At 42.8% G+C, this 27,547-nt stretch overlaps 2 protein-coding genes across 4 annotated transcripts in view; one reads left to right on the top strand and one right to left on the bottom strand.

Annotated features, from left to right (window-relative positions):
- The window catches only part of MCM9 (minichromosome maintenance 9 homologous recombination repair factor), a 75,747-nt gene that overhangs the window by 10,290 nt on the left and 37,910 nt on the right, over positions 1-27,547 (bottom strand). Inside the window, exons 8-9 of the mRNA XM_083176805.1 lie at positions 5,559-5,733; positions 40-242 (exon numbers count right to left, since the gene is read on the bottom strand). Coding sequence (XP_083032931.1) covers positions 40-242; positions 5,559-5,733 — 378 coding nt within the window. The remainder of the gene's footprint in view (positions 1-39; positions 243-5,558; positions 5,734-27,547) is intronic.
- The window catches only part of ASF1A (anti-silencing function 1A histone chaperone), a 33,422-nt gene continuing 14,490 nt past the window's right edge, over positions 8,616-27,547 (top strand). The window contains exons 1-4 of one of the 3 annotated variants that reach the window (XR_014471708.1): positions 8,616-9,052; positions 11,970-12,085; positions 15,770-15,946; positions 20,759-21,199. Coding sequence is in view for 2 of the 3 variants with exons in the window: in XM_083176806.1 (XP_083032932.1) it covers positions 8,944-9,052; positions 11,970-12,085; positions 15,770-15,946; positions 20,759-20,989 (633 nt within the window). In the remaining variant the exon portion in view is untranslated. Of the gene's footprint in view, positions 9,053-11,969; positions 12,086-15,769; positions 15,947-20,758; positions 21,212-27,547 lie in introns of those variants that run through there. The other 2 variants (XM_083176806.1, XM_083176807.1) reach the window with 2 other exon arrangements.

Genomic DNA, 27,547 nt, shown 5'->3' with positions numbered 1-27,547 from the left:
GAAGGCAGAGAATAGCAATGTGACTTGTACACAATCTACCTTTGTTTTCCAATATAAACGAAGAAATAATCCTGTCCCAGTCTTCATTTTTGGTATCCAACAGCACCAACACCAGGTCGAATCTACTGAGAAGAGGACTAGCAAGAGCTACATTAACCGAGATGGACTCTTCTGGGTCATATGTTCCTTTTGGATTAGTAGCAGCCAGGATAGTCGTTCTGGTGTTTAGTTTGCATACCAACCTAAGAAATTAAACAAAGAAAGTCTGTGTTCTGCTAATTAGTTCTAAAGAAGTTCTGACATAGATGTTACATAGTATGCAAAACTTTACCCCAAAACCATAACTAAAGCTCATTAAATCAGCCTTCAGGAAGAGGATAATACTAGTTCAATTCCACTTTTTACTATAATGCTTTATGAGCATTTCTAGCAAAAACAAATACACATTTCAGCATGACCTAGTCAAAGAATAATAGGTCTCTCTTCTAAGCTGGCCATACATAAATGATTATCTATCCAACCATCTAAAGATTTGCCTGATGTGTGGGAGCAAACTGTAATTATGGTAGAAAACTGCTGAAAATAGTTGTTCCATCTAGCAGCAGAAATCAGACAGGTTTGATTTTCCTCAACTCAACCGAAGGGAGGAGCAGCGTCACGGGGCGGGGGGGGGGGGGGGAGAACCAGCAGCTGGAAGGGGCAGCGTCACGGGGCGGGGGGGGCGCAGCAGCGTCTGGAAGAGGGGGGGGGGGCAGCAGAAGGGAATCCTTCTGCCGCTATCCTCCCTGGCGCTGACAGGGGGAAGCCACTGGTCGCAGGAGCATGCTCCTGCGACCATTAGGGAGTGCGCAGCTGGCGATTTATCGCCAGCAGCACTCCAAATCACTGGCAATATGGTCACTCAGCGACCATATTCCCAGCGAATTTACCCAATATCGCCCCCATTTGTACACACCTTAAGAAAACTTTGTGCTGTGCTTATTTATAGAAACATAGAATTTGACGGCAGATAAGAACCATTTGGCCCATCTAGTCTGCCCCTTTTTTTACCCTTCAGGTAATCTCAACCCTTTTTAATCCTTATTTATTTGTAAGGATATTCATATGCCTATCCCAAGCATGTTTAAATTGTTCTACTGTCTTAGCATCTACCACCTCTGATGGGAGGCTATTCCACTTATCCACTACCCTTTCTGTGAAGTAATTCTTTCTAACATTTCCCCTGAACCTACCTCCCTCCAGTTTCAGTGCATGTCCTTGTGTTTTATTACTTCCTTTCCTTTGAAGAAAATTTCCCTCCTGTACTATGTTAAAACCCTTGATATATTTGAAGATTTCTATCATGTCCCCCCTTTCCCGTCTCTGCTCCAAACTATACATGTTAAGATCTTTTAGTCTATCCAGGTAAGTTTTGTGATGTAGGCCATGCACCATTTTAGTTGCCCTTCTTTGTACACTCTCCAATGTATTTATATCCTTCTGAAGATATGGTCTCCAGAACTGGACACAGTATTCCAGATGAGCCGTACCAATGACCTATAAAGTGGCATTATTATGTCTTTTTTTCTGCTACCGATTCCTCTCCCTATGCAACCAAGCATCTGACTAGCCTTCCTCATTGCTTTGCTACATTGCTTTCCTGCCTTTAAGTCACTTGAAATAGTGACTCCTAGATCTCTTTCCTCCTCAGTAGTTTCCATTATAGTACCCTCAGGGCCGGCGCCACCACTAGGCAAATCTAGGCATTTGCCTAGGGCGCCGGCCACTGGAGGGCGGCATTTTGTGCCGCCCGGGTACCTGTCCTACAGCGCTGTCTATTTAAATCTGGCGGCGGAGGCAGCGGGGGTCCCTGCAGTCCATTAAAAATCACGAGCGCTATCCGCTGGGCTATGCGGAAGCGCTTCTAGTGTGAAAACTCTGGCAGCACGGCGCACGCTGATCTCAGCCAATCAGCGTGCTGCCAGTGTTTTCACACTAGAAGCGCTTCCGCATAGCCCGGCGGATAGCGCTCGTGATTTTTAATGGACTGCAGGGACCCCCGCTGCGGCGCTGCCTCCGCCGCCAGATTTAAATACACAGCGCCGAACGACAGGTACCCCCCCCCCCGGCACCGGGGCGCCCCCACCCCGACTCGCCTGGGGCGCTCCGGTGCCTTGCACCGGCCCTGAGTACCCTTGATACTATATTGAGCCTTTGGGTTTTTGAGTCCCAAGTGCATAACTTTGCTCTTGACCAATTCTAAAGTTTACTTAGATCATCAGTCATTTGATTTACCCCTCCTGGTGTGTCTACTCTGTTGCATATCTTTGTGTCATCTGCAAAAAGGCATACTTTCCCTTCAATACCATTTGCAATGTTACGAACAAACATAATAAAGAGCACTGTTCCAAGTACAGATCCCTGGGTTACTCCACTGGTAACATGTCCCTCCATAGAATGCACTCTATTTACTACAACTGTCTGTTTCCTATCCTACAACCAGGTTCTTATCCATTTAATTGTTTTATAATCCAATCCCACACTTTCAAGTTTATTTAGCAGCCTGCGATGTGGGACAGTGTCAAATGCCTTACTAAAGTCTAGATATGCCACATCTACAGCCCCCCCTTCATCTAGAATTTTGGTCACGGAGTCAAAAAAGTCAATGAGACTTGTTTGGCATGATCTCCCTGCAGTAAAACCATGCTGTTTTGGATCCTGTAAGTTGTTTAATTTAAGATATTCCACTGTTCTTTCTTTTAATAGTGTTTCCATTAATTTCCCTACTACTCTCTAAGGCTCACTGGTCTGTAGTTACTTGCTTCTTCTTTGCTTCCGCTTTTGTGCAGTGGAACTACATTTGCTCTTCTCCAGTCCTCTGGAACTGCACCTGTATCTAGTGACTGGTTGAATAAATCTGTTAATGGTGCTACAAACACATATTTTAGTTCTTTTAGTATCCTTGGATGCACTCCGCCTGGCCCCATTGATTTAGCCACTTTCAGTCTTGAAAGTTCTGTTAGGACTTTCTCCCTAGTAAATGTAGTTCCATCTACCTTATTTTTATGACTGTCCTTGCAACTTAACTGTTGTCCCTTCACTTCTCCTTCTATAGTGAATATGGAGCAAAAGTATTATTTATATGATCTGCTATTGCCTTGTCTCCCTCCACCAAATTCTCAGTGTCTGTCCGCAGTCTTATTATTCCTCCATTTGATTTTCTCCTTTCAATTATATACTTAAAAAAAGTTTTGTTTCCTTTATCTACCGACTGAGCCATTTTCTCCTCAGCTTGTGCCTTGGCACGCCTGATCACTTTCTTAGCCTCTTTGCGTCTGGCAAGATACACTTCTTTGTCATTATTATTTTGAGTCTGCTTGTATGTCCTAAAGGCCATCTTTTTTGCTTTTACACTAGTTGATACCTCTTTAGTAAACCACACATTGGGTTCCTTTTCCTGGTCCTTTTCTTAACCCTTTTGATACAAAAGGTCCGTTGCCTTTAGTATTGCACTTTTTATTTTTTTCCACCTCTCCTGCACTCCTTTCAAATTCCTCCAATCCGCTAATGAGTCGCTTAAACATCTCACCATTTAAACATCTCCCCAAGCATTTAGTCAAATGCTTTTTTTTTTTGCCTTTTTCCTTGTCCAAAAAAATAAAACCTACTGATTTATTGGAAACAAAATATTATATAGACATACACAATTTTTTTTTTTATCTATAAAACATTTATTTTGAAACACCTGGAAGAAGGCAGACACAGTTAAGGTGCCCAAACACGGTGTGAGGGTGCTGTGAGATTCGCACTCCTGTGGGCATCCCATCGCACAGCACAGTGTCTGTGCAGCCCGTGCTTTTTTAACTAGGTCCCAATCGCATGCAAATCACATGCGATGCGATCTAGTTCAAAACGCACAGTAATGTTGTACCGTGTATGGGCACCTTTAGCCTACTTCTGTGACATAACAAGTTGGAGAGGCATGAGCTTGTCTTATGAAAAAGGAAATGTAATACTCCAGTAATTTATGGGTGATGCGTGAAATCTTGTCTTTTAGGGTATGTACCAAACATATCTTACTGGAGTATTCATTTTTCACATTTCCCGCAGTTTTTGAAACAAAAGAGTGTACTGTGACTTTTGAATCACCCTGTATTTTCTGATGAAAAGGTTGGTTAGGTATACACTTTTAGTTGGACAGAGAAGTTGTGTAGTTGGATGAAAGTCGATCTAGTGTATGGCCAGCAATAGTGGGTTTACTGGCATTCCAGAGCAAACTGATGATCCTATAAAAGCTGATTAGTTGTTCTGGGCAACTTCTCCACTTTACCTCTCACAGGGCCAGATGCACTAAGCTTCAAAAGTGATAAAATGGAGAGTGATAAACAGCCAACTATTTAGCTCCAACCTGTCATATTTCAAACACTGTCTAACATGGCAGGTAGGAGCTCATCGGACAGCTGTTTATCACTCTCCATTTTATCACTTGTGAAGCTTAGTGCATCTGGCCCCAAGACTTGATTCATCTCTCTCTAACCGCTAATTGAATCCACCCATATATGGTCAAGAAATTATTTATTTCAAATGTAAAAATCAGTTACATCTTAAATTATAGAAATGCCAAGGTACAGCTATGCATAGTTCTAACTACTGGAAATATTGCATATTTTTAGGTTCAATCTTATCAAAATGTATGAAAAAATTCAATTGGCACACAAAGGGTTAAAAACGTGATGATTCTGTAAGGCACAGGTCTTCAACCTGTGGCCCTGCAGATGTTGTGAAACTACATATCCCAGCATGCCCTGAGGGTTTTTGGCATGCTCTTATAGGAAAAAATGTGGCAATGCATGTTGGAACATGTAGTTTCAAAACATCTGGAGGGCCACAGGTTGAAGACCCATGCTGTAAGGGTTTCTAATATTTTACCGTACATGTATTGAACCAGCAAATCATTTGACCCGTGAAAGCCTTAATGAGGTCAGTCCTTTGTGGGCCTGCCCAGCACCAGCCTTTTGCCAATGTAAATCACATACACATGGCAGTAAAATGCTGCAGTAATGGAAAAAAAAAAACCTTTTTATTCATCATAATGACCGGTAATGATTACCTTATATAGGAAATAGAATTTTTTTTTTATGCAACATTTTTTTATGCTGATATTTGTTGCCAATATTTTACACATCTCTCATACAGATGTTTGCAGTTTTGTGAATATTTTGTGCATCTCTCCCAGAAATGTTGGCACTCAAAGGGGTAATAAGAGACCACCCAATGTATTGATTTATAGTTCATTTCTTGTTATTTAATGTAAAGATCTGATTTGAATCTGGTACTGTGTTATGTTGCACTGTGTCATTGTATTGCAGTTCTGCAAGTACGGCCTATTATTGAGGGGACACTGTACGGGCTCTTTTTGATAACCCATGAAAAGGTGTCCACATCAATTATAATCCACCAAGTCAAAGTCTACTCATAATGAAAGTATTTAAGATATTACTAATGTCCAAAATAAAATTTAGGATATTCCGAACCGTACTCTACACATCCCTTTTGCATTATTATATTACTAATTTTACCCAGCTTTGGCCACACTGATCGTTTGCTGTTCCATTGCCTCATGGATGCTGGTTCTGTCATGTTCCTTGATACTGTTGAATTCATCAATGCAGCACAGGCCTCCATCTGACAGAACTAGAGCACCGGCCTCCAGATTCCACTCTCCAGAGTCCTTAACCGCCGTTACAGTCAGACCTAGAAAAGGGACATTTCACACATTATACAACAGCAATATGAATATACGTAACATGAGGCATATTGATTTATTACTAAGATATGTTTTTATATTATAATTTACAATTAACAGAAAGAGTTCCTTTTGCATTGAGGTTTCATTTTTTTTTTTTATAGGCCCTATTGGTCAAATAATATGTATACTAAATTAAAGTTACACTTTGACACTATTTAAACTGCCTTGATTTCTTACTTAGTTTCGGCCTCATCTACATGGGATCAGTAAAGAACAGTTTTAACAAAGTGGGCATTGTTCTTTATGTACAGAAGGCAAATAACCGTACAAGTAAAATACTGAACTGCGATTCTTCTGCTTTATAAACAATTAAACAATACATATATTACCAAATTTAGAAACAGAGTTGTCAGTTAACTTATAACGTAAGTTCCAAAGGCCGGCCACAAACATGGCAGTAGTCAGCAGTGTGCTGTGGAATTTGATTACATTTCTATTGGAGTTTCACAATCAAGGGATGTTTGAACATACAATTGCGCCACCTTTATAAAATAGGGAAAAATATTTTGTCAGGTTCAGTCCAATTTCCAGTTATCTGTAGCTGCATTTCCTTCTATGGAAAATAGTGAAATGCAAATAATGGGATGGGCTCTTATAGTAAAAAAACAGGATCACACACAATCATTCATATCATTCATATAGAAGTACTAACCTGACTGATGTAGTTGGGCATGTAGGATCATGAATTTAACAATACATTAGAATCCTTTGGGTGTGGTGGTGAGGTACGATGTGGAAAACTGTATTTTTAAAGACTCCCAAGGTCAAGCATTAACTATTAGCCTGCCTGGGAAGCCAAAGTACATCAGATTATAGCAGACTGAAGAACAGGCGTGAAAAAATTATGAATAAACACACCTAACTATTTTTGTAAAATTTCTAGTAGACACTTTTTTGCTTCTCTGGGGAGCATAGAGCACACCTGCTCACCAAAATGTTGTATCCTTTAGGATAGACGTGACCCCAACTTTCATAAATGGATGGTGGGAGTGCTGTTCCCGACATTCAAAAAATGAAGCAAAATTTCAAGAGAAAGGAAAAAGGGGACTGTTATAAGGGACGCACTAAAGATTATTTATAAAACTTAACTTTTATTAAAGATATTTCAATATTCCCTATATGTATATATGTGAATGTCTGAAAACAGTGAAAAATAGGATAAAAATCACAAAGACAAACATATACACATTTTATGTGCTTAAAAGAAAGAATCACTGTTACATACACATGTCCATCTGAAGGGCTGAAAAATAACTGAATAGTTGTCAAATTTTCAACAGTTATTTTTCAGCCCTTTTAAGCATAGAATTATGGAACACTAACTGTCTCTAGGAACATATATTAATTTCCTAGCACATATATAGGTATATACCCAATATACTACCTGAATTTATAGGATTTATCTCTTTATACCTGCACAATTGGGCACTATATTCACCCTAAGTAGACCTTACAAAGATCCCTCGAGCTACGAGTAAAAGTATTAGGGCCGTTTATCTTGTCAACATTTCTGACTATATTTAATAGACATCTTCAGATGGACATGTGTAATTTTAAACACACTGATTCTTTCTTTTGAGCACATTATATGTGTATATTTTTGTCTTTGTTTGTGATTATCACCTATTTTTCACAAATTCCTATACTGTATAGAAATATAGGGCATATTAAAATATCTTTAATAAAAAGTTTAATAAATAATCCTCAGTCCATCCCTTATAAAACAGTCCTCTTTCCTTTCTCCTGAAATTTAGTTTTGTAAAATGAAAGTCACAGAAATTTTCATTCATGGTGGTTGGTTTCAGCAAATCTGCATATTTGTGTATAGAATAACTACAGGTTACTGATGCGTCATGGTGTGTACACACTTGTACAATGTGCATGAGATTTTGACTATATAGTCAAAATCTCATCTGGATCTCATGCAGAATGCACAGGTTTTAACCCTTGCGATCCCGATGCGTGCTCCCGTATCGCAGCCAGAAAGTCTTGGCTGCATAGACTATATAGTGCAGATCTGCACTATAAAGTCTAAATTGTATGCAGATAGTCTACATTGTACAAGTGCGTACACCAGAATGTCAGCATCTAACCCAGCCAAAAGCATCCATCTATAAAGAAATGTATATATACACACATATATATCTGCACATACAGTAGAGCAACTGAGACTATAAGCAATCACATACCCATCACCACCAGCCACTGAAGACTCTGGGGCATAGGCAGTGTCAGACGGGCGCATGAAGTGACCACCTGGCAATTGTCTAACCTTATTTTATTACACACATACATATACATACACACACACACACACACATATTCCTCTTTTTCAAGGTTCACCTTCAAAAACAGCCATGTATACTCCTCGAAATGTCGGTATTTCTAAGTGACCAATATATTTTTTGCACTAATCCCATGAGGGCCGCTGTATTTCCCCCCCCTGCAACCATTTTGAACAGAGGGCACCACGGTCCTTTGGTCATTGCAAGGATACATATAGTTCTATGCATGGTAGAGTTTCCCCTATACCCCCTTGGGCACAGGTGTAAGAGATAATGTTTCTGGTCATGTTATGTAATCATGCAGAACACATCAGTAATTCTATGAGTGTAGATGGTGAAGTGCTATGGTGCCTGGCTTTATCAGAGCACACTGCAATGTGTACATATGCTAGATGATTGCAGTGAGTAGATTGCAGTGAGTAAGTAGCAGAGTGGCACTGCAGCAGAGTGATGGGACCGATCCTCCCCGGGCACCGTGTAGCTGGCAGCCAGCAGATGGAGCAGCAGCCAGACATTTCCAGCTGCAGCCGGCAGGAGAAGTCTCTCTTTCCCCTCCGTGTGGCTGTTAGCATTAGGGGAGGGTGGCTGGGAGCAGCCAATCCGGACACACGCTGTTATAGCAACAGAGCAGAATGTGCTGTAGTGAAGTGAGATAGGGGAGCGGAGGGGGATTATAAAAAAGCAAAACTAAAATAATGAAGGAGACCGGGTTCCCCGGCGCTGCCCGGCATCACTGCAATATATAAGGAGCCGGGGGCTGGCGAAAAGTTTCCCGGGACTCCCGAGGGCTGCGGGATTGTGCAGGGGCAGCCGCTGCTGGATCTGCTCCGCTCCCACACACCAGCACCATTGTTTGAGCGTTTCCAAAATATGGCAAAGGTTCAGGTGAACAATGTAGTGGTGCTGGACAACCCGTCTCCCTTCTACAACCCTTTCCAGTTTGAAATCACCTTTGAATGCATAGAGGACCTGTCTGAAGGTGAGTCACCACCGGGCTCCATACTGGGCAGTGTGCTAAGGATGGCGTCTAGCGTACAAGGGGTTAAACGTCAGTGTGTGCACAGGCCTGCTGCTGCCGCCGGGCCGCCACCTAGCACAGGGCTGCCTGCCGGGCGCCGCACACCAACTTGTGTGCATGGGAATGCCGCCGCCGCACAGCACAGGGAAAGTTTCAGCTGTCAGGGTGGTGTCCTGTGTGACACCCGGGTCACTGGCTGCCCCCACTCACCCCACAGTTGCAGCAGGGGAAGGCTGTCTTTCATCATCACTATTTACACTTTTAATTTAATATAAAAACATAAATGTTTAAATACAAATAACAGCACAAGCAGGTGCAGTGTATAGTCTCCGCCATAAGTACTGTAAACACGTCATTGTTAACTCTCACTACATAAACACTATTCCAGACTACAGTAGGTAAAGGTTTCACCTGTATAAAATACATTTTGTAGGGTCCAAAGTCTACAGCTACTTTTGCACACCAAGCAGCACAGTTACCCAATTGCAGCTGTGACCATCATTGCCCTGCTACTGTATATCCTATTTATCACCACTTACATACATATTACGCAGCACTGTACAAAGAATATTAGGGCAGTCACATCAGTCCCTTCCCCAGTAGAGCTTACAATCTATATTCCCTACCACATGTACACACACACACTCGGGCTAATTTTGTTGGGAGCCAATTAACCTACAGTACCAGTATATTTTAGTATTGTGACAGGACACCCATACAAACTCCACACAGGGCCACATAACCTCAGTGCTATTGATATTAGTACTTTCTCTCTGCAATAGAACATTCATAGAAGGTGGAAAACAGGAATGGATATTTAGAAGTGAAAAAATAGACTTTAGTGTGTAATGTAAGCAGTGCCCACTACACCAGCCATGCTGCTTACGTTATGCGCTATATGATATATCATATGCAAAAGGACTGAGTCCTGTTAATCATATGCAGTCTGCCCGTTCAATAAAGATCACATGCAAATTCTCCCCTTGGAGAAGTTGCAGTAGTGAATGGGGCCTTAGCATTTCACATAAAGGCTATGAAGGGTCAACATAAGTACACGTCATAGCTGGATCTACAGAAAACCGCAACGGGGTAAAAAAAGAATAATTATATCTATCTATCTATAGCACATTTAAGGTGGGCACACATTGAAGCAATGACCACCCAGCCAATGTGACGGCCCAATGGGCAGACATATTGGAACCCGAGTACACATGGAGCGCAATCGCTGTCATGTCCTTCATTAGCCTACCTACGTGGTGTTGCTGGCATCCACAGGCAAGCACAGATTAGGAAAACACACTGTACGATATGTGCCAAATGAAGCAAAATTTCAGTCCAATCAGATGACATATCGCTCAGTGGGGGTGATTCTGGTTGGTTTGCAAAAGCAAACTCCTTCTTTAATGGACAAAACCATGCTGCACTGCATTTTTTTTCTAAAGGATTTGTATACATTTTCCCAGATCACCACATGCCCAGTTTAAATAAATGCTGTCAACAGTGGAACAACGTGACATCACATTGTGATTTTCAAAGGCCATTAACTCTATGGAAATACGCTTTTCTCAAATCCTTGAAAATTATTTTTTCTCCCTTTAGTGAACCATTTCACCTGTAATGTGTACCAGTTTCCTGGTACATTAGAGGTACTGTACTGTAAAGAAAGAACATCTCTTTGTAATTTGATTATATAGTGCACACGTTACACAGCATTTCATTATTGTTATTGAAGCAGTATGGACAATACTAATCATACTTCTAACATTGTGGCTGTACACATCTATGGTCATTGTTGCATCAGAATTTCAGGTATACTCTATGTCGAAGGGGTAAATTTATTAAGGATAGATTTCCAGCAGTTTCATCAATGATGTGGCCTAAATTGCATATTTACTAATTCCCATCCTTTTACACTGCAATAGCAGGGTCAGCCCAGGATGCCCAGGCGCATTCACATTAAACCTGGGTCCCCATTATACAGAGGGCAACTTGGACACTGGTTCACCACGTCAGCAACCAGTGTTATTTTGGTGATATGAAAGGGGTATAACAGACTTTTTTGGCATTGGTACATAATATAGCGATATATACACATGCTACTTAATCTGTGACCCTGAAACACAACATCAATATTGGCTGAATTAAAATCATTATTTAGTAAATTCACACAAGATCTCATACCTACTGCTGTGAAAAAACACACTTGTAGTGTCACTTTTGAACCATGTGTACAGGAATGGAACCTTCTAGTTTAAATTCTTCCATAGCACCTAGGATTTGCACTTGCAGTAGGAAGCACTGTTTGTATAGAAGATACTGAAAACCTTCTTTGAAAATAGATTAGTGAAGTTTATGTTTACTTTGCAAAAAATGAATCCATGCGCTCTATTGCCATAACTACAGTACCTGGGGATCATGGTGGACATGATGCCGGTAATCACAACACTGATATCGGCAACCCGGGCAGGGATGGTGTTAGGCCGGGGGGAGGGTTAGGTTTAGGCAATAGTGTGTGGGACTTAGGGGTAGGCTAGGGGGGGGGGGGGGGGGGGGGGGAGGGGGGCGCAGGTAAGTATACTTACCTGAACCATGTTGGGACACCCTCTTTCAGGATGCCGGCACTGGTATTCGGAATGCCAGCAGCCATATGTATTCTGCTACCAGAGCGCTAGGAGAAGTAAAGCATACCAAGCTCTCCATCGTGTGGGTCATCCTTCATGTAGATAGCTAAGAACATTACACAATGTTCTTTTGAAATTAGGTTATTTTAAGTATGGTTGTAGAGATTGGTCATGTACTATACTGCTCACTGTTTTTTTTTTTTTTAAATGTCATTCTAAAATACAATGCTCTAAAGAAAATTGCTTTTATATTGTAGACTTGGAATGGAAAATAATTTATGTGGGATCTGCTGAAAGTGAAGAATATGACCAGGTACTGGACTCGGTGCTGGTAGGACCTGTACCTGCGGGACGACACATGTTTGTATTTCAGGTGAGCTTACACAGACCAAAGCAGGACTAGATTTTAACTTTATTTAAACAAAATCCCTAAATCACCACCTACTCTCATAAGGGTCCAGTAGGCATTGTTGTTTCTGCACTTCACGTTTAGGTCATGCTGGGAGCTGGGAAACGGTTTAATGCAAACTGACTGCGTAAGGGCTTATACTAGCTTACTTTTATTACATGCATTTTAGCAGGTATACGGTCGTTTTGTAGACCACATTTAGGTCGACCACGTTGGGTCGACAGGGGGGGAGGTAGACAGGGTTGTAGATCGACATGGGTTTAGGGCGACATGGGACAAGGTCGACATGGGTTTAGGGCGACAGTAGTTAGGTCGACATGGTATTTTCACTGTTTTTTTGAGCCGACAGGCGGTATTTCATGCCCTACCATCCACTAGGGTGTGGTGGGAGAATAAAATAGTGTGCCCGAAGCATTGCGAGCGATGCGAGGGGCTGCGGTTCACCTCCAACTGTGTCCATGTCAACGGTGTCGACATTCGGGTAAAAAACTGTGAAAAACCCACGTCGACCTAAACCCATGTCGACCCAACATGGTCGACCTAATGACTGTCGACCTAAATGTTGTCTAGGAAACGATCCACACCCTTTTAGCATGGGTGTGGTATGTGCCTCAGACAGTGGGGGTCCTGCCTGCCGTGCCCCGGCAGGGGGGCGAGCGCAAAGAAGCCCCTTGCGGGTATGCTGCTCACGCCATGCTGTGGGCCCGTGCTACAAGTTCTATTCTCCCTCTATGGGGGTCGTGGAACCCCACAAGGGAGAATAGCTCCTGTGAGTCGGGATCCCCCCTGTCGGTGCGGCATCCGGGACCCTTTTAGCACTGGTTTTTAATACTAGTAAAATGTGTGTAAACGGGATTGATATTAGGAACTTATATTTTCTAGGGCCTCCATACCCAAGAATGTTGTTTGCTAATGTCACGCTAACATTACAGATTCTAGAATGCACAATGATCTGTGTTCATGCAGGCAAAAATATTGGGTAAGCACTGATAGGGGTAGACATATGATTATTCATTATGCAACATGCGCTGGTCTGGTATTACTACGTCCCCATGTTTAACTGTGGAGATGTGTGTAAAATAATAGTACCCCATAATTATTGGTGCTGCTATCTAGAATATAGCACAATAATTTTGCTGGCCAGGCCGTTGATGAATGGTCAGTGGCACTGTCCATTCCAATACCTGCAGCTACAGCCGCTTTCTCCAAACTGCATAGTAAGCCTCACGTATGCCCAGGGGAGCCAGACAAGAAGAAACAGCACAAGGAGGATGTGCTATGGGCTGTGACAGGGATCGACAGAGGGGGAGTTTTCAGTCCCCCACTGTAATACATCGCTACTGATTAGACACAGTAAGAAGTAAAGCAGGAAGAACTATGCTGATACAATCCATGCTGGGATAATATTACATCTCCCCATAGTGAGAAAATAAATGTTTTCCGGTAAAACACACTTCGGGCAGTATTCAATTGTTTGTTTTTTACCAGCATTTTAGCTCGCTATGCCTGGAGGTGAAGAGCTGAAATAAGCAAATGAATGGCTAAACCTGAACATAATGATTGCGATATGCGCAAAAAATAAAAATAAAATATAGATCAATTGATTATTGCAGCATGATCTCCTGTAATTTTATACATCAGATTGGGTGCAAACTAACAATTGAATACCACCCTTTGTGTTCAATTTTACTAGCATTGGGAAATACAACATACCGTATATACTTAAGTATAAGTCGACCCGAGTATAAGCCGAGGCACCTAATTTAACCCCCAAAAACTGGGAAAACGTATTGACTCAAGTATAAGCCTAGGAGCCAAAGGAGAGGAATGATGGGGAGAGGATTAGGTGGAGCAGAGGAAAGTGGTAAAGATGCCAGAGCCAGTAGTAGTACACACCAACAGAAAAATAGATCACAGCACAGATAATGGTCGGAGGCTGGCCGCCCTGGACCAGGAGGACTAGCAGCACAGCAGGACCCACCACAACACAGCCCACTGACTGATAGCAGCCAGCAGCTGCAATCTGATGGCTGCACACTGGCAACGCTCCCTGCGGCTGACAGTGACAGCTGACAGTCACTACAATGTGTGTGTTTCCAGGCCACTCTGTCTGCCCGCCATACCCTCCCCTGCTGGTGGAACACTGCTGGCGTCTGTGGTTCCCCTTCTCCCACCACTCTGTGGGACCTGCGCTGCTGTAGAGTACCTGAATTGTGCTGGGGCCTGTGGTGCTGCAGCACCATGCGAGACGCCGTCCCTCCCGCAACCGCCCTGGTCTGTTCCCCGGTGGCTGCAGGAGGTCAGGGCCGTGGCTTCCTCCTTGTGCTGCTGTATGACCCGGAGGTGGACCGTGCGCTCCTGGATGTGGCTGCTGGGCTGCGCCGGAGGACTGGTCAGTGTGAGTGACTGCCTGCGCACATGCCAGGTCCCACCTCCACCTGGCAGCTCCGTCCTCCCGTCTCCACCGCAGTGTGACCCTCCCTCGAATATAAGCCGGGGGGGGGGGGGGGGGGGGGGGGCTTTTTCAGCACAAAAAAAAAAAAAACTCTGCTGAAAAACTCCTTATATTCGAGTATATACGGTAACTTATAAGGTGTGTGCAGGGGAGGTAAACTCACATCAGATCTAATCAGATTTATACTGCAGGCAATGGGCATCTAAAAGGTCTTTGACTGTTTAACCCTTTGCGTGCCAAATGGTGAGATTCTCAAAATGTCTGCAAAAATGACAGCTTTTAGTATGACTAAATACAAATACAGCCAAGTCAATTAATTGAAGTCTATTGCGCCGCCCGCCCCCCCCCCCCAAAAAAAAAAAGTTGCCGTGAGCAACGCTGGTATTTAGGGTTAATGCAGTACAAGTGAGAGCGGACAAAAAATGTTAGTTACTTAGTGGCAGATTCAATTAGCCACAGTAAAATCTTTGTTTACTGCGACTTGAATACTAATTTTCACTTATTGCATTTATGCATGCTACCGCTTAGTGTGTAATTAATTTAGAAAAGGCCTATCTAGGTTAGCCAAGAAAGCAGATGTTTTGTCAGTAAGTTTATGCTGTAAAAAAATATAGTGTGGATACAAAATGGCTGTAAGTAAAATTGTAGCCACTTTAAAAAGATGTTAAAAAAATATACTAAAAACACCTGTCCTATATAATTGAACCAATTTTTCTGCCTTCTACAGAATATCACTCCAAAAAACAACATGTTGATATTGTAATATTGTATTATATGATTATTGTAATTAATCACTAAGGGGTGGGGGGTCAACTGGGTACCGATCAAACTTTTATACCTTAAATAAAGATTGTCAAACTTTTCTTCTGCAAAGAAAAATCTGTATCAAACCCTATGAAGGGCTGACTTAATTTGCATGGATAATTGTATATATCAAAAAATTGCACATGGCCGCATTAAGCTGCATCCATGTTAACCCCTGAAACAGGTTATCGCAGCTAATTGCATGCCCAGCTTAGGGGTCGATCCTATTAGGTCCAAAGGGTGCGAGGTGCCATTTGGGTGCCGTTTTCATGCTTTACGCACTGGCTCCCACACCTATGGAGGTGCGATTGCTTTTAAACAAATTCAGCCCGCCGTAAAGTGTGCCCGGTGCCTTGATGAAATAATCCTTTTCATCTTCTCCCTTTTAGGCAGATGCCGCCAATCCTGGACTCATTCCGGATGCAGATGCTGTTGGGGTCACGGTGGTGCTCATTACGTGTACATACAGAGGACAAGAGTTTATCAGAGTAGGATATTATGTTAATAATGAATATACTGAAACAGAGCTACGAGAAAACCCACCAGTGAAACCAGACTTCTCCAAGGTAAGTGCATCAGGTACATGAAGACACTTTGTGATCTGAGAGAATTATTATAATGCTGATCATTTATCTGATTGGCTAGTTATCAGAAAGTACACACCGCATCATACATGGGGCAAACAGAAAAACGACCACTACAGAGCATAAATACAAAGACATTACAGTAAAACTACAGACTTGGGCAAAAGTAGGGATAACCTGCTATATTAAATGGTGTCAGAGCAGGCAGTGGCGTAACTGTTATGTGCCTCAGGGGTAGATTTATTAAGCTTGGTGAAGTGATAGAGTGTCTGGTTTTGATCACCGGCCAATCAGCTCCTACCTGTCATTTTTCAAACCAAGCCTGTAACTTCACAGTTAGGAGCTGATTGGCCGGTGATAAAAACCAGACATTTTATCACTTCACCGGGCTTAATAAATCTGCCCCTTAGTCACTTAGATGTTTTTGAAATAGAACAAATGCAGTAGCCGGATCCACAGACAATGCCAAACTTCTTGGAGAAAATCACAAGAAATGTAACATACTAGGTTTGTCGCCAACAGGAAAGTAGAGACAAGTAAATTACTTTAGCATTGGGGAAAAAAGATAGGATTAGTAACACACCCATGACTTAATAGCCAAACTAAGCTCATCTAAAGACAAACTAGAGCTGTACATGAAAGGAATGCAGTAATAGCACCTGGTTGTAACTGTATCCTACAGCAGTTTGTTCATGTATAAAAGCAAAGCCCAACCCATACAAGTTGTAGGCCCAACTGCATTGGCACTAAAGTAGTGCATATAGTAGGATCACATATTGGCACGTCATATAATATTCATGAATACAATTATTTGCAACATTATACTGTACTTCACACTTTAAACAAATTATGTTGCAATAACCACTGTTAAACTAAGTACAGGTCGAGTATCCCGTATCCGAGTATCCGTTATCCGAATTATTCCGAAATACGGACATTCCAGAAAGTGAAAAAAATTTTTTTTTTTGCTAAAAACTCACTGGGGACATTTGTAAAAGCATCACTGGGGACATGATATGTAACTGGCACTATATATGTGCAAGACAATGATTGCTTGGCATTCAAATTCAGTGCTGAGATAGTACACACATTTTGTTTCACGTTTTGAAACCTTGTTTTTTGAACAATTAAAATATATTTGTGTGTATTTTATGTGGTAATAAAATATATTTGTGTGTATATTATGTGTTTATACAGCATACATGCAAGATACTTCAAAATACATCATTGAAATATTAAAATATTCCGAAATACGGAATAATCCGTTATCCAAAATTCTCCTGGTCCCGAGCATTTTGGATACGGGATACTCAACCTGTACAGTGTAAACAGTAGTTGGATTTCAGAATTATAATTCTACAATTCATCCTTTACTAGTTTTAATTCTGTTGCTCCACTGACCACAATTCACTCTCGCAGATCAAAACCTCAACCCTGGCACACCAAATATCTGCAAAAATGCTCATGTACTGCTGAGCGACAGTGGAGGAAATCACTCTAATAATTGAGGGTACACATGGTGAGATATGCACTATTTTTCTATTCGATTTTGCTTATAGAAACAAAATCTAATAGAAAATCGAATGGGCATCGAATGGTTTTTCTACACTTTCAATGCACGCTCCCATGTATAGTAAATCGAATAGAAAAATACTCTTGTTAGGCAAGGCTATATAGTACAGATCTGTACTATATAGTCAAATCGAACGCATTTTGCGTACCATTCGATTCGATCCCAATGAAAATCGCACCGTTTGTACCCACTATAAGACAGACTTCCTTCATTTCAAACTTATGCTCTCATCCTTCAATACTACCATTTCTAAACTAACTCGTACTTCAAGAACCTCATCTCCCTCACCAAACCCAGGACATTCTCCACTGTTACATGCTCACTTCTACCTAGGGATGCCAATCCTGGGTCATTTTTCCAATCCTGGAATTGAAAAATGCACAATCCCGGGATTGGCTTCCCTAGTAGAGGGGTGTATACATATAGAGTGCAGTATACAGAGGTAGGCTGAGGTGTAGATGGTGTAACAGTGGAATGTATACACAGGGTAGAGGGGTGTATTCATATAGATACAAGGTGCAGTATACAGAGCTAGGCTGAGGTATATAGGGTGTAACAGTGGAGTGTATACACAGGATAGAGGGGTATATACACGCCCTGGCCGCCCCGCATATTTACCAAGAGGATGGGCAGTGAAGGCAGGAGCTGGACAGGTTGGTGGGTAAATCCAGTGGAGCTGAACGGGCGGTGAATCCGGGAGGTGGGCAGGTGATGTAGTTGGTGGCAGGGCAGGCCGATGAGAAGGGAGGGCAATGCGCCCAGGAAGAGGCGAGCTGAGCAGAGCCGCACTGCCACCGGGGTTGGGAGAAGGAAGCTGGGCAGTGTCTGAGCATCCATTCAGATGCTGCCTGGCATGCGCAGTCTAATCCCAGGATTGGAGGTTCCAATCCCAGGATTGAAATCCCAGAATTTTAGGGACCAAATCACGGGATCCCGCCGATCCCGGGATTGGCCACCCTACTTCTACCCCTTTTGAGCCACCCCTGTCTGCTCCTCCTCTTCGGAATGTAAGCTCTCCCAAGCAGGCCCCTCTTGCCTCATGTGCCCTTTCTTCTCTTACTTAAACCATCTCCATACTTTTTATGCCATCTCGTCCCTCCGTTTTATCCTACCCAAATACTTATTTCAGTACCGTGTGCTGATGCAGATATGTTTATAAACGTTATATACCCTAATGGTGTGCACACACTGTACAATCCAGCATACAATTTTGACTATATAGTCAAAATCGCATTGGTATCGCAGATACCAATTTTTTACCTTGCGATCCTGATGCGCGCTCCCGGGACAGCACAAATCCAAAGCTAGATAGACAGGGCAGCAATGACTATATAGTGCAAATCTGCAAAATCGCATGCATGTCGGGTGGCTTGCCGTGCGACTCGATCCCGATGCGATAGAATAACAAGCCTAATCGACCGTGCGTACACACCATTACTTGTCACTGGTTTCATGTTTTGCGTAATTGTTTATGAACTTTGTAACTGGGTGCTGTGTATCCCTTGTGGTGCTATATACATAAATGATCTTTCATAGTCTTTACAAAGCAACTCAAGTTACATGGGTACACTTGTATTCAATTACTGCAACAAATTAAATACAATAGCCGTAGATAATATATAGATGTATCAATCAAAATCTTTATATAGTCATGTGACATAGAAAATAAATGGACTTAAGTTTGTAATTTTATATATTAGAAAAAAAAGACCTAGACCTTGTGACATAACTCAGAACATAAATTTTCCTCAGCAAACAAATAATCCAACTTTAACCCATGTAGGAAAAAAGTACAACCAAAAACATTATTAGTAACATGAATGTTTTTTTCTGCACTCATCAGTCTATTAAAACATATTTAAGCAATTTAGGCCCAGTCCTGCTTAAAACAATTAAGTTCTGTTCCAAGACATTCATTTACATAATGCTGTCTTAGGGCAGTTTCACAGTGGGGATGAGCTCTAGGTTTTGATTCTTCGCAGTTTCTGTCACTTTATCATAGATTTGCCTGTGTGCTTAAGATTGCTGTCAAGTAGCAAATTCCAATTGCAGACAATTCCCAGCTGTAACAGAGATGGCTTAAAACATGTTCATCCTAGAAAAGAAAATGCAAGGCTGTCTATCCTATGCACACTATGCCCAGGTCCTATGGCTAAACAGCCACACCGCCAAAATTACAAACCCTTACTCGCTGTATGTAGCTCGAGTGATGCTTTAACTTCTGCCAGCCATGACTGTGCATCAAGAATAAATGCCAGAAGTAGCACTTCCTAAAGAAAGAACATTAAGGGGGGGGTGTATGCAACCTGGGATGACAGCAGTCGATCCCCGTCGACAGCCGTGATCCTGGCCCGTTTGCAGTCAGATTGATGGGCGCAAAGGGGGTGTGGCCGCAAAGACGGCCGTGGATTGTCAATCTGCGGCCTGGATCACGACAATACACGGCCGTTATCGGCGGAAAGGGCCCGACAGCTTCTGAAGTCGGGCCTGTTCTGCTGTGATCCCGCATCAATGCTGTCGTTAATGACAGCATTGAATAGGGAGCCGCCACTATTTCCCATGTTGTAAATAGCGGCGGCACATTGCATACCCCCCTATGTGCAGTTCATTTTCTCTTTATTGTTATTGAAGTGTTGAGAAGGGAAGAATATCAATAAGCAGTTTTTAGTTAAAGCCTAACCCTAATGCGGACTTATGTGTTGCATCATAAAATTTGCCATTCTAGTGTCAACATTATAAAAGTACTTTTGACTACACACCCCTACTTATGTACAGAACACTGCGTCCTCTTTAAAACCATTGGGGCAGATGTATTAAGCCTTAACAAGAGATAAATGAAAGGGTGATAAAGAGATAAACGTCCAGCCAATCAGCTCCTTACTGACTTTTTTCAAACACAGCCTGTGATATGGCAGTTAGGATGTGATTGGCTGGACGTTTATCTCTTTATCATTTCTCCATACTAAACAATTATGAAACAGGAAATAACTATGGTTTCTATTTGGGTTTAAGCAAGATAGAGATCGGAATAAAACAACAGTGTGATAGAGGTGTTCAAATTTATGGGTGTAAATAATCAGGTCGACAGGGTGATTAGATCGACATGGGGAGGGTTGACAGGCCAACATGGTGTTTTCACGGGTTTTTATCCCACTGTCAACCTAGTGACCATATTCCAGATCTCTCTATACTTTCATCTTATTGTTTATGTCTAGTGTAAGGTTATTCTTGTGTTGCAGCTTCAAAGAAACATACTGGCATCAAATCCTAGAGTAACAAGGTTTCACATAAACTGGGAGGACAACACAGAAAAGCTAGATGAACTAGATAACAGTAACCCCAACCTACAGTCTATGCTCTCTGCAGAGGCCTTGCCATCTGCTTCAAAAGGATGGCCTGCCTCCGAGAACTCTCTAAATGTCATGTTGGAATCTCACATGGACTGTATGTGACCTTTTCAGAAACCGGACTAGTTCATCTGGATTCCAAGTCTCCGGATCAGAACACCATGGGAAATGCGATCATAAAACACTGCCCACCGCTTCTTGGTGGAAACACGATTTCACCTTAATTATTGTTTTTTTTTAAGTTGGCATCAAAATATAGTATTTTTCATCTGCTTCCTGTAACAGTTTTGGGAAGAGGAATAAAAGCAACTAAAGGTTTGTATTTATTTTGAGGTCTTCTAGTTCCCTCCATTCTTGCTCTACATTAGTGCTTTTAAATAAACCTACATTGTTACGTCAAATTGAGTAGCTAACATTTCTCAGCGTCATACCATAGAAAAGTAAAGATACAAGGTTTATTATTAATAATAATTTTAGGTACTTGTGTATTATCACGGCGCCCGATTTCATCTAAAATCGCATCCGATTTATCGGCCGATTTGATCTGCGATGCGATTTTGCGTCTGATTTTCGGCCATTTCCTGCTGATTTGCATGTTATTCCATCCTTGCACACCCCCAGGTACTATGCGAGGGTATGCGATGTGATTTTCGGGAAAATGCCCCTGATTGTACAATTAAATATCGCATAGCAACGCATGCCAGCAAGTGGCATGTGATTTGCAATGTTAAATGCACCCCCATTGTTAACGCCACCCCCATTATCAACGCCAACCCGAAGCGTGGCGAGTGCAGCAAGCCCGCGAGGGGCGGCGGTACGTGTTCTTTCGACCTTTTCATACCCCCACTATCCACCTCGGCGTGGAGTTGATTTTAGATAGTGTGGCGAGCGCAGCGAGCCCCGCAGATTACTTTACATGTATTTGCGGGGCTCGCTACGCTTCGGGCTCACTATCTAGCCCTATCTAGCCCTCGCCACGCTTCGGGTTGGCGTTGATAGTGGGGGTGGTGTTGACAATGGGGGTGCATTTAACATTTTAAGCACCCATCAGGGTGATTGTACAATTACAAATCGAATCGCTTCACATGCATCGCATGGCATGCATCACATGCCACTATATTGCATGCAATGCACTACAATGGAAATAGGGGGTGTGCAAGGTGTGCAATGATGGAACAGCATGCAAATCGGCCGGAAATCTGCCGCAAAATCGCATCCGATTTTTGCATTCGATTTGCGGCCGATTTCGTGGGCGCCGTGATAATACACGTACCTAATTTTATTTATATAGCACTTTTCTCCCAATTGGACTCAAAGTGCTTTACACACACACACACAAAAAGCTTTAGTGGATATTCGTGAAATGCTTGAGAGAATAGGAAAGTCTTTAGTCTATTTTTAAAGTATTCTACAGTTGGGGCCTCTCGAACTGTGTGGGGGAAGAGAGTTCCATTGTGTCAGAGCCACAAAACTCGGGAAGCGGTCATCTATTAGAATGAACTTAGGTCTACAGTCATTAGGTCGACCCCACTAGGTCGATTGGCAGGAAGGTCGACCTGACTTAAGGTCGACATTGGCCAAGGTCGACATGACTTATGGTCGAATTTGCATAAAGGCCGACATGAGGAAGGTCGACTGGTCATAAGGTCGACATGGGTTTTTCACTATTTTTTGAGCCGACAGGCGGTATTTCATGCCCTACCATCCACTAGGGCGCGGAGGAGGTTATTAAAGCTGTGGCGAGCGAAGCGAGCTACCGTGCCCGAAGCATTGCGAGCGAAGGAGCGATGCGAGGGTCCGATTCTCATTGCCAACTGTGTCCATGTCGACATTCGGGTCAAAAAACCCATGTCGACCTTATGACCAGTCGACCTTTATGCAAATTCGACCTTAAGTCATGTCGACCATGGCCCATGTCGACCTTAAGTCAGGTTGACCTTAAGTCAGGTCGACCTTCCTGCCAGTCGACCTAGTGGGGTCGACCTAATGACTGTAGACCTAAGTGTGGTCTGACAGATGTACAGATTCCCAAAACTCTACCCCCAGATGAGTTCAGGCAGATTCTACATATTGTTAATAGTACATCATTTGCAGATCGCAGTAATCAACATGGGCAGTAAACAATCAGAAGCTACTTCAAGTACCTTGGGCTCTGGTCATGAAGGGCTTTGAAAGTCATTAAGCCAATCTTAAAAACAATTTGCCATCTTACAGGCAGCCAGTGATGGGAGTAAAGAATGAGTGTAACATGGCTGGTTGGTTAATAGCCTGGCAGCTGCATTTTGTATTTGCTTGCAGTAGTCTTAAGGTGGCCATACACCTACAACTTGATCTTCAGACCTGGCTGGTTGGAACAAAAACGTGGCTATGGATGAGAACTAATGACAGATGACCATTTGCTTGGAAATGCCAAAAAACTGAAAAACTGTCATTTAGAAATGACCAGAGTTTTTTTCCAACCAGCCAGATCTAAAGATAAATCTGTAGGTGTATGGCCACCTTAAAAAGGGGTAATCAATCCCGGGTAGCAATGGTTGGTACATTCCGACAGCAAGGACCCTGGACAGTTTATCAGCAGGCGGAATTCAACGTGCCACCCCCTGATTGGTAAAAAGGGGAAGTGTCTGCGAAAACGGCCGTGATCTTGACAATCCATGGCTGTTTTCAGCAAAACGGACCAGACTGCTTTTAAAGTAGAGTCCGTTCTGTCGAGCTGCCTCTTCAATTCTGTTGGTACTACAGCATTGAATAGTCGCCAGTCGCTATTTTCCCTGTTGAAAATAGCAGCAGGGATTGAATACCCCCTAAGCGTGATGATATAAATGCATGTCTGACTACAGGCAGATCTTCTGGGGAAATTAAGTGCTTGATTCTGGCTATGTTCCTTAGATAAAATAATGATCATTTGATTGTGGCTGATACCGGATAAGTGTCTATTTAAGTACGAATATGTATTGTGTCGCAATAATACAAAACACATTAGGTACGTAAACAGTATAACTTGCAAGTACACATTGTTTTATTTGCTGAAGAACTTTGGTATGAACATGAAATTCTCATTTTAATGGAACCTACTTTGCTGCAAACTTTTAAAAAGGATATTCAGGTAATTTTTCAAAATAGTGTTTGTAAAGGAAAAGGGGGTTTGTTTGTTGTTGCACAGGCTTCACTATCAATTCAACGACAATTTTGAAAATTATTAAAAACATCCACAATATTTTTTATATTATACCTCTGTATAAATACCAAGTGTGGAGGTGCTCCCCTGAGAGTGAGAAGACTCAAAAACAGGGAAAGAAAAAGTACTTTTTTTTTGTGGGGCACACTTATTTAAGTATACAAAACTTAACTTTTAATGTAACAAATTTACTGAATTAAAGATATACGTATACAAGATATACGAAAATACATATAAAACTGTAATAATTACCAGTGACCATTGGATGGGTTATTCCAGACAAAGGCCAGTATTCAATGCTCCCGATTTACCGTTTTTTTTCCAGCAAATTGGGCTGTTTTCACTCCTTGCAGTGAATCTTTTACACTGAAAATCTGATTCACCCTATTCAATGTTCACTGTTTACCGAAAGCGACCAGTGAATGCTGCCAGTGTCCCTGGGAGCCCACCTTCTTCCCCACAAATTCAGGGGCAGGCAGGGAGGCTTATATCTCCCTGCCTGCCACCGCCCCCGACTCCCTGCGGCAAATGAAAATTCGCCGTCAGAGGAAGTGAGCCCCTGTGGCATTAAATAGGGTGACAGGGAGGGCTGGCAGCAAATGCTCCGGAACCCTGCGAATGTGCAGCGAATCCTAAACAGGATTCACTGCACATGGTGAAAAAACACATTGAATACTGCCCAAAGTATGCTACTGGAAGCAAGCAAAAATATTGAAAATTAATAATATTGTACATAACATTGTAACTTGTAAGTGATTGAACGTACTCCTATCCCTCATCAGAAATATCTGAGGGGAGTAGTAACACTATTTTGATAGGATGTGCAATAACACTTCGGGATATTACAGTGTCAGTTTTCAGAAAGAAGTATATCTCTCTCCAAACGTCCACTAATTACGTAAGAGATTTGTTGTGGACAAGAGATATACATCGCCTCACAGTGAAATCATGATTAATGGATAGATAACTACTCCAACATAGTAGAATCTAACAGATGAAGCAGTAGCGAAACGGCTGTCTGTCTCTGATTACACTCACATATTCATGCCGATTACGGCAGAGCCTGCATTAGTGACCATACGGTGGGAGACCCCCTTGACCACTTATAATTTATTACTATATGGGCAGCAAGTGAAGCCGCTCTAACACTGCAGTAGCTAAAGAGCCATTTCAATCCCCTGATAGCACACTGCGGCATATGCTGACGGACCTCGCTAGTCACAGTCCATCCAGCAGCTGCATGCCCAGTGGCTTATACTGACCCGCTGGCTGAAGACCAGCCTATCAAAATAGTATCCGACTACTCCCCTCGGATTTGTTTGATGAGGGTTTTCAATATTTTTGCTTGCTTCCAGTAGCATACTTTGTCTGCAATAACCCATCCAATGGTCACTGGTAATTATTCCAGTTTTATATGTATTTTCATATGTCCACGTCTTGTATGTTGATTTATTAAATTTGTTACATGAAAAGTTACATTTTACTTAATAAGCGTGCCCCACAAAAAAAAAAATCTTCAAAATAGGACAGCAACAGTCACCAGATGTCCTCACTTGTTTGTTTATAGGTAAAATAGATATTGTTACTTGTAAGTACATGAGTTTAAGTTTTTTTTTGGTGGGGAGGAGTCATAAAAAAAAACCAGGTCACTGTTTTCATGCATCCACCAGAGCAATGTAGACCTATTGACTATCTACCTAGACATGGTCAGTGAGCCATCAGGATGGATATGGGGAGAAAAATATAGGCAATGCCCCAAGCAGAAGTAGTGCACGAGACCCCACAGAAAGGCAGACAGCTGCAGACACAGGTAGGCCAGATACCACCCATTAAGGATAATCTCAAAAATGCTAATCTGAAGAAGCTTTTGAAAATAACATGACAGAAAAAAGTGTGGGCATGCAAAAAATAAAAAAAATAAAAAAAATAAAAAGGGTTTTATCCCAGTCACAAAGAATTGAGAACCATTCCAATGTGACTGTACTTGACTCAAGAGGAATAAACAGCATGATGCTGTTGTGTTCCCTGAATTCAAGTACATTAAAAAAATATCAATGAAACCTATTCTATGGGTACAACATTCACTACAGCAGTGATTCCCAAACTGTGCATCGTGGTTCCCTGGGATGCCGCAGTGTGGTCACAGGGGTGCCGCGGCCAATGGCCTTAGCAAGGCAGCATAGTAGCCGCATGTCTTTCCTGAGAAGACCGGGGCAGTGTGCAGAGAAAGCAGGTGCTGGAAGTGGGGTGGATGTGCAGTCAGCTAGTGTCGAGTGGTAGGTGGGGGTTACCTATTTGTGGCCGGAATTAGGAGGGGGGCGGGGTGGGCCGTCAGCCAGCACAAACAGCCTCTCTGAAGACCAGCTCCCTCCCCTCCTCCGGCGCAGCCACGCAGCTCAGCCGCACTGAGTGAGCCGGGTCCCCGGCATGGTGGTCAGCAGGGTCTCCGGTCTGGGCTGGGAGGTGCCTTGCGGCCGGTAGAAAGTGAGAGATGACAGACTCAGAAGCAGCTACTGGGCGGCTCTGGGTCCGGTCACTCTCCAAGAGGCTGCGTCCTTCCTCCTCCAGGGAGGGAGATGTGGCCCGGGGTGCGGGCACAGGACTCGCACAGATCTGTGTGGCAGGGATGTGGCAGCACTGACAGTGCCCTCTGCCACATGCTGCAGGGATGAGCTGACAGACGCAGCAGCTGGGCACACTGGCACATTTACACACCAACAGCAATGGGCATATAGATGTACAGAGATAGCACTGGGCACACTGGCATCTATAAAATAAAGATAGCACCGGGCACACTGACACCCACACACAGACTGAACCAGGCACACACAGAGACAGCACTGGGCACACTGACAGACAGACAGCACTGGGCACACACAGAGACAGCATCGGGCTCACTGATGCACACAGACACAGCATCGGCCCCACTGATATATAGAGACAGGACTGGACACACTGACACATACACAGAGACCGCACCTTGAAAAAAAGGGTGCCTTGAAGCGAAAAAGTTTGTGAACCACTGAGCTACAATATTCATTACAAAATCTTTAGACAAACTCTAGTTAACACAAATGAATGGCTATACATCCATTGTCTATAACAAGAAATAGTGATTTGGGTACTTGTTTCCTAGCACGGCCACCACAATTTCTATCGTGGTGGTCGTGTCGGAAAAAATCGTGTCGGTCGCGTCGGGTGCATACCAAAACGCACACGACGCGACCGTCGCGATGTACCCGATTTCCCCATAGGCTTCAATGTTAAAATAATTTAACATTGAAGCCTATGGAGAAATCGGGTCCATCGTGTCCATAGGCTTCAATGTTAAATTATTTTAACCCATTTAAACATAGTAAAAAAATGGGAAAAGGGCCAATATGGGCCATTTCTCATTGGGTATGGCCCCGGCATGTGTGTAAAAAATAATGGCCCCCCATTGTGGCCGCCACCCCCACAATTGACGTGAACCCGAAGTGTGGCGA

This window comes from Crinia signifera, chromosome 3, assembly GCF_055691185.1.
Source record: "Crinia signifera chromosome 3, ASM5569118v1, whole genome shotgun sequence".
NCBI classification, from domain to species: domain Eukaryota; kingdom Metazoa; phylum Chordata; class Amphibia; order Anura; family Myobatrachidae; genus Crinia; species Crinia signifera.
This window is presented reverse-complemented; position numbering and strand designations above follow the sequence as displayed.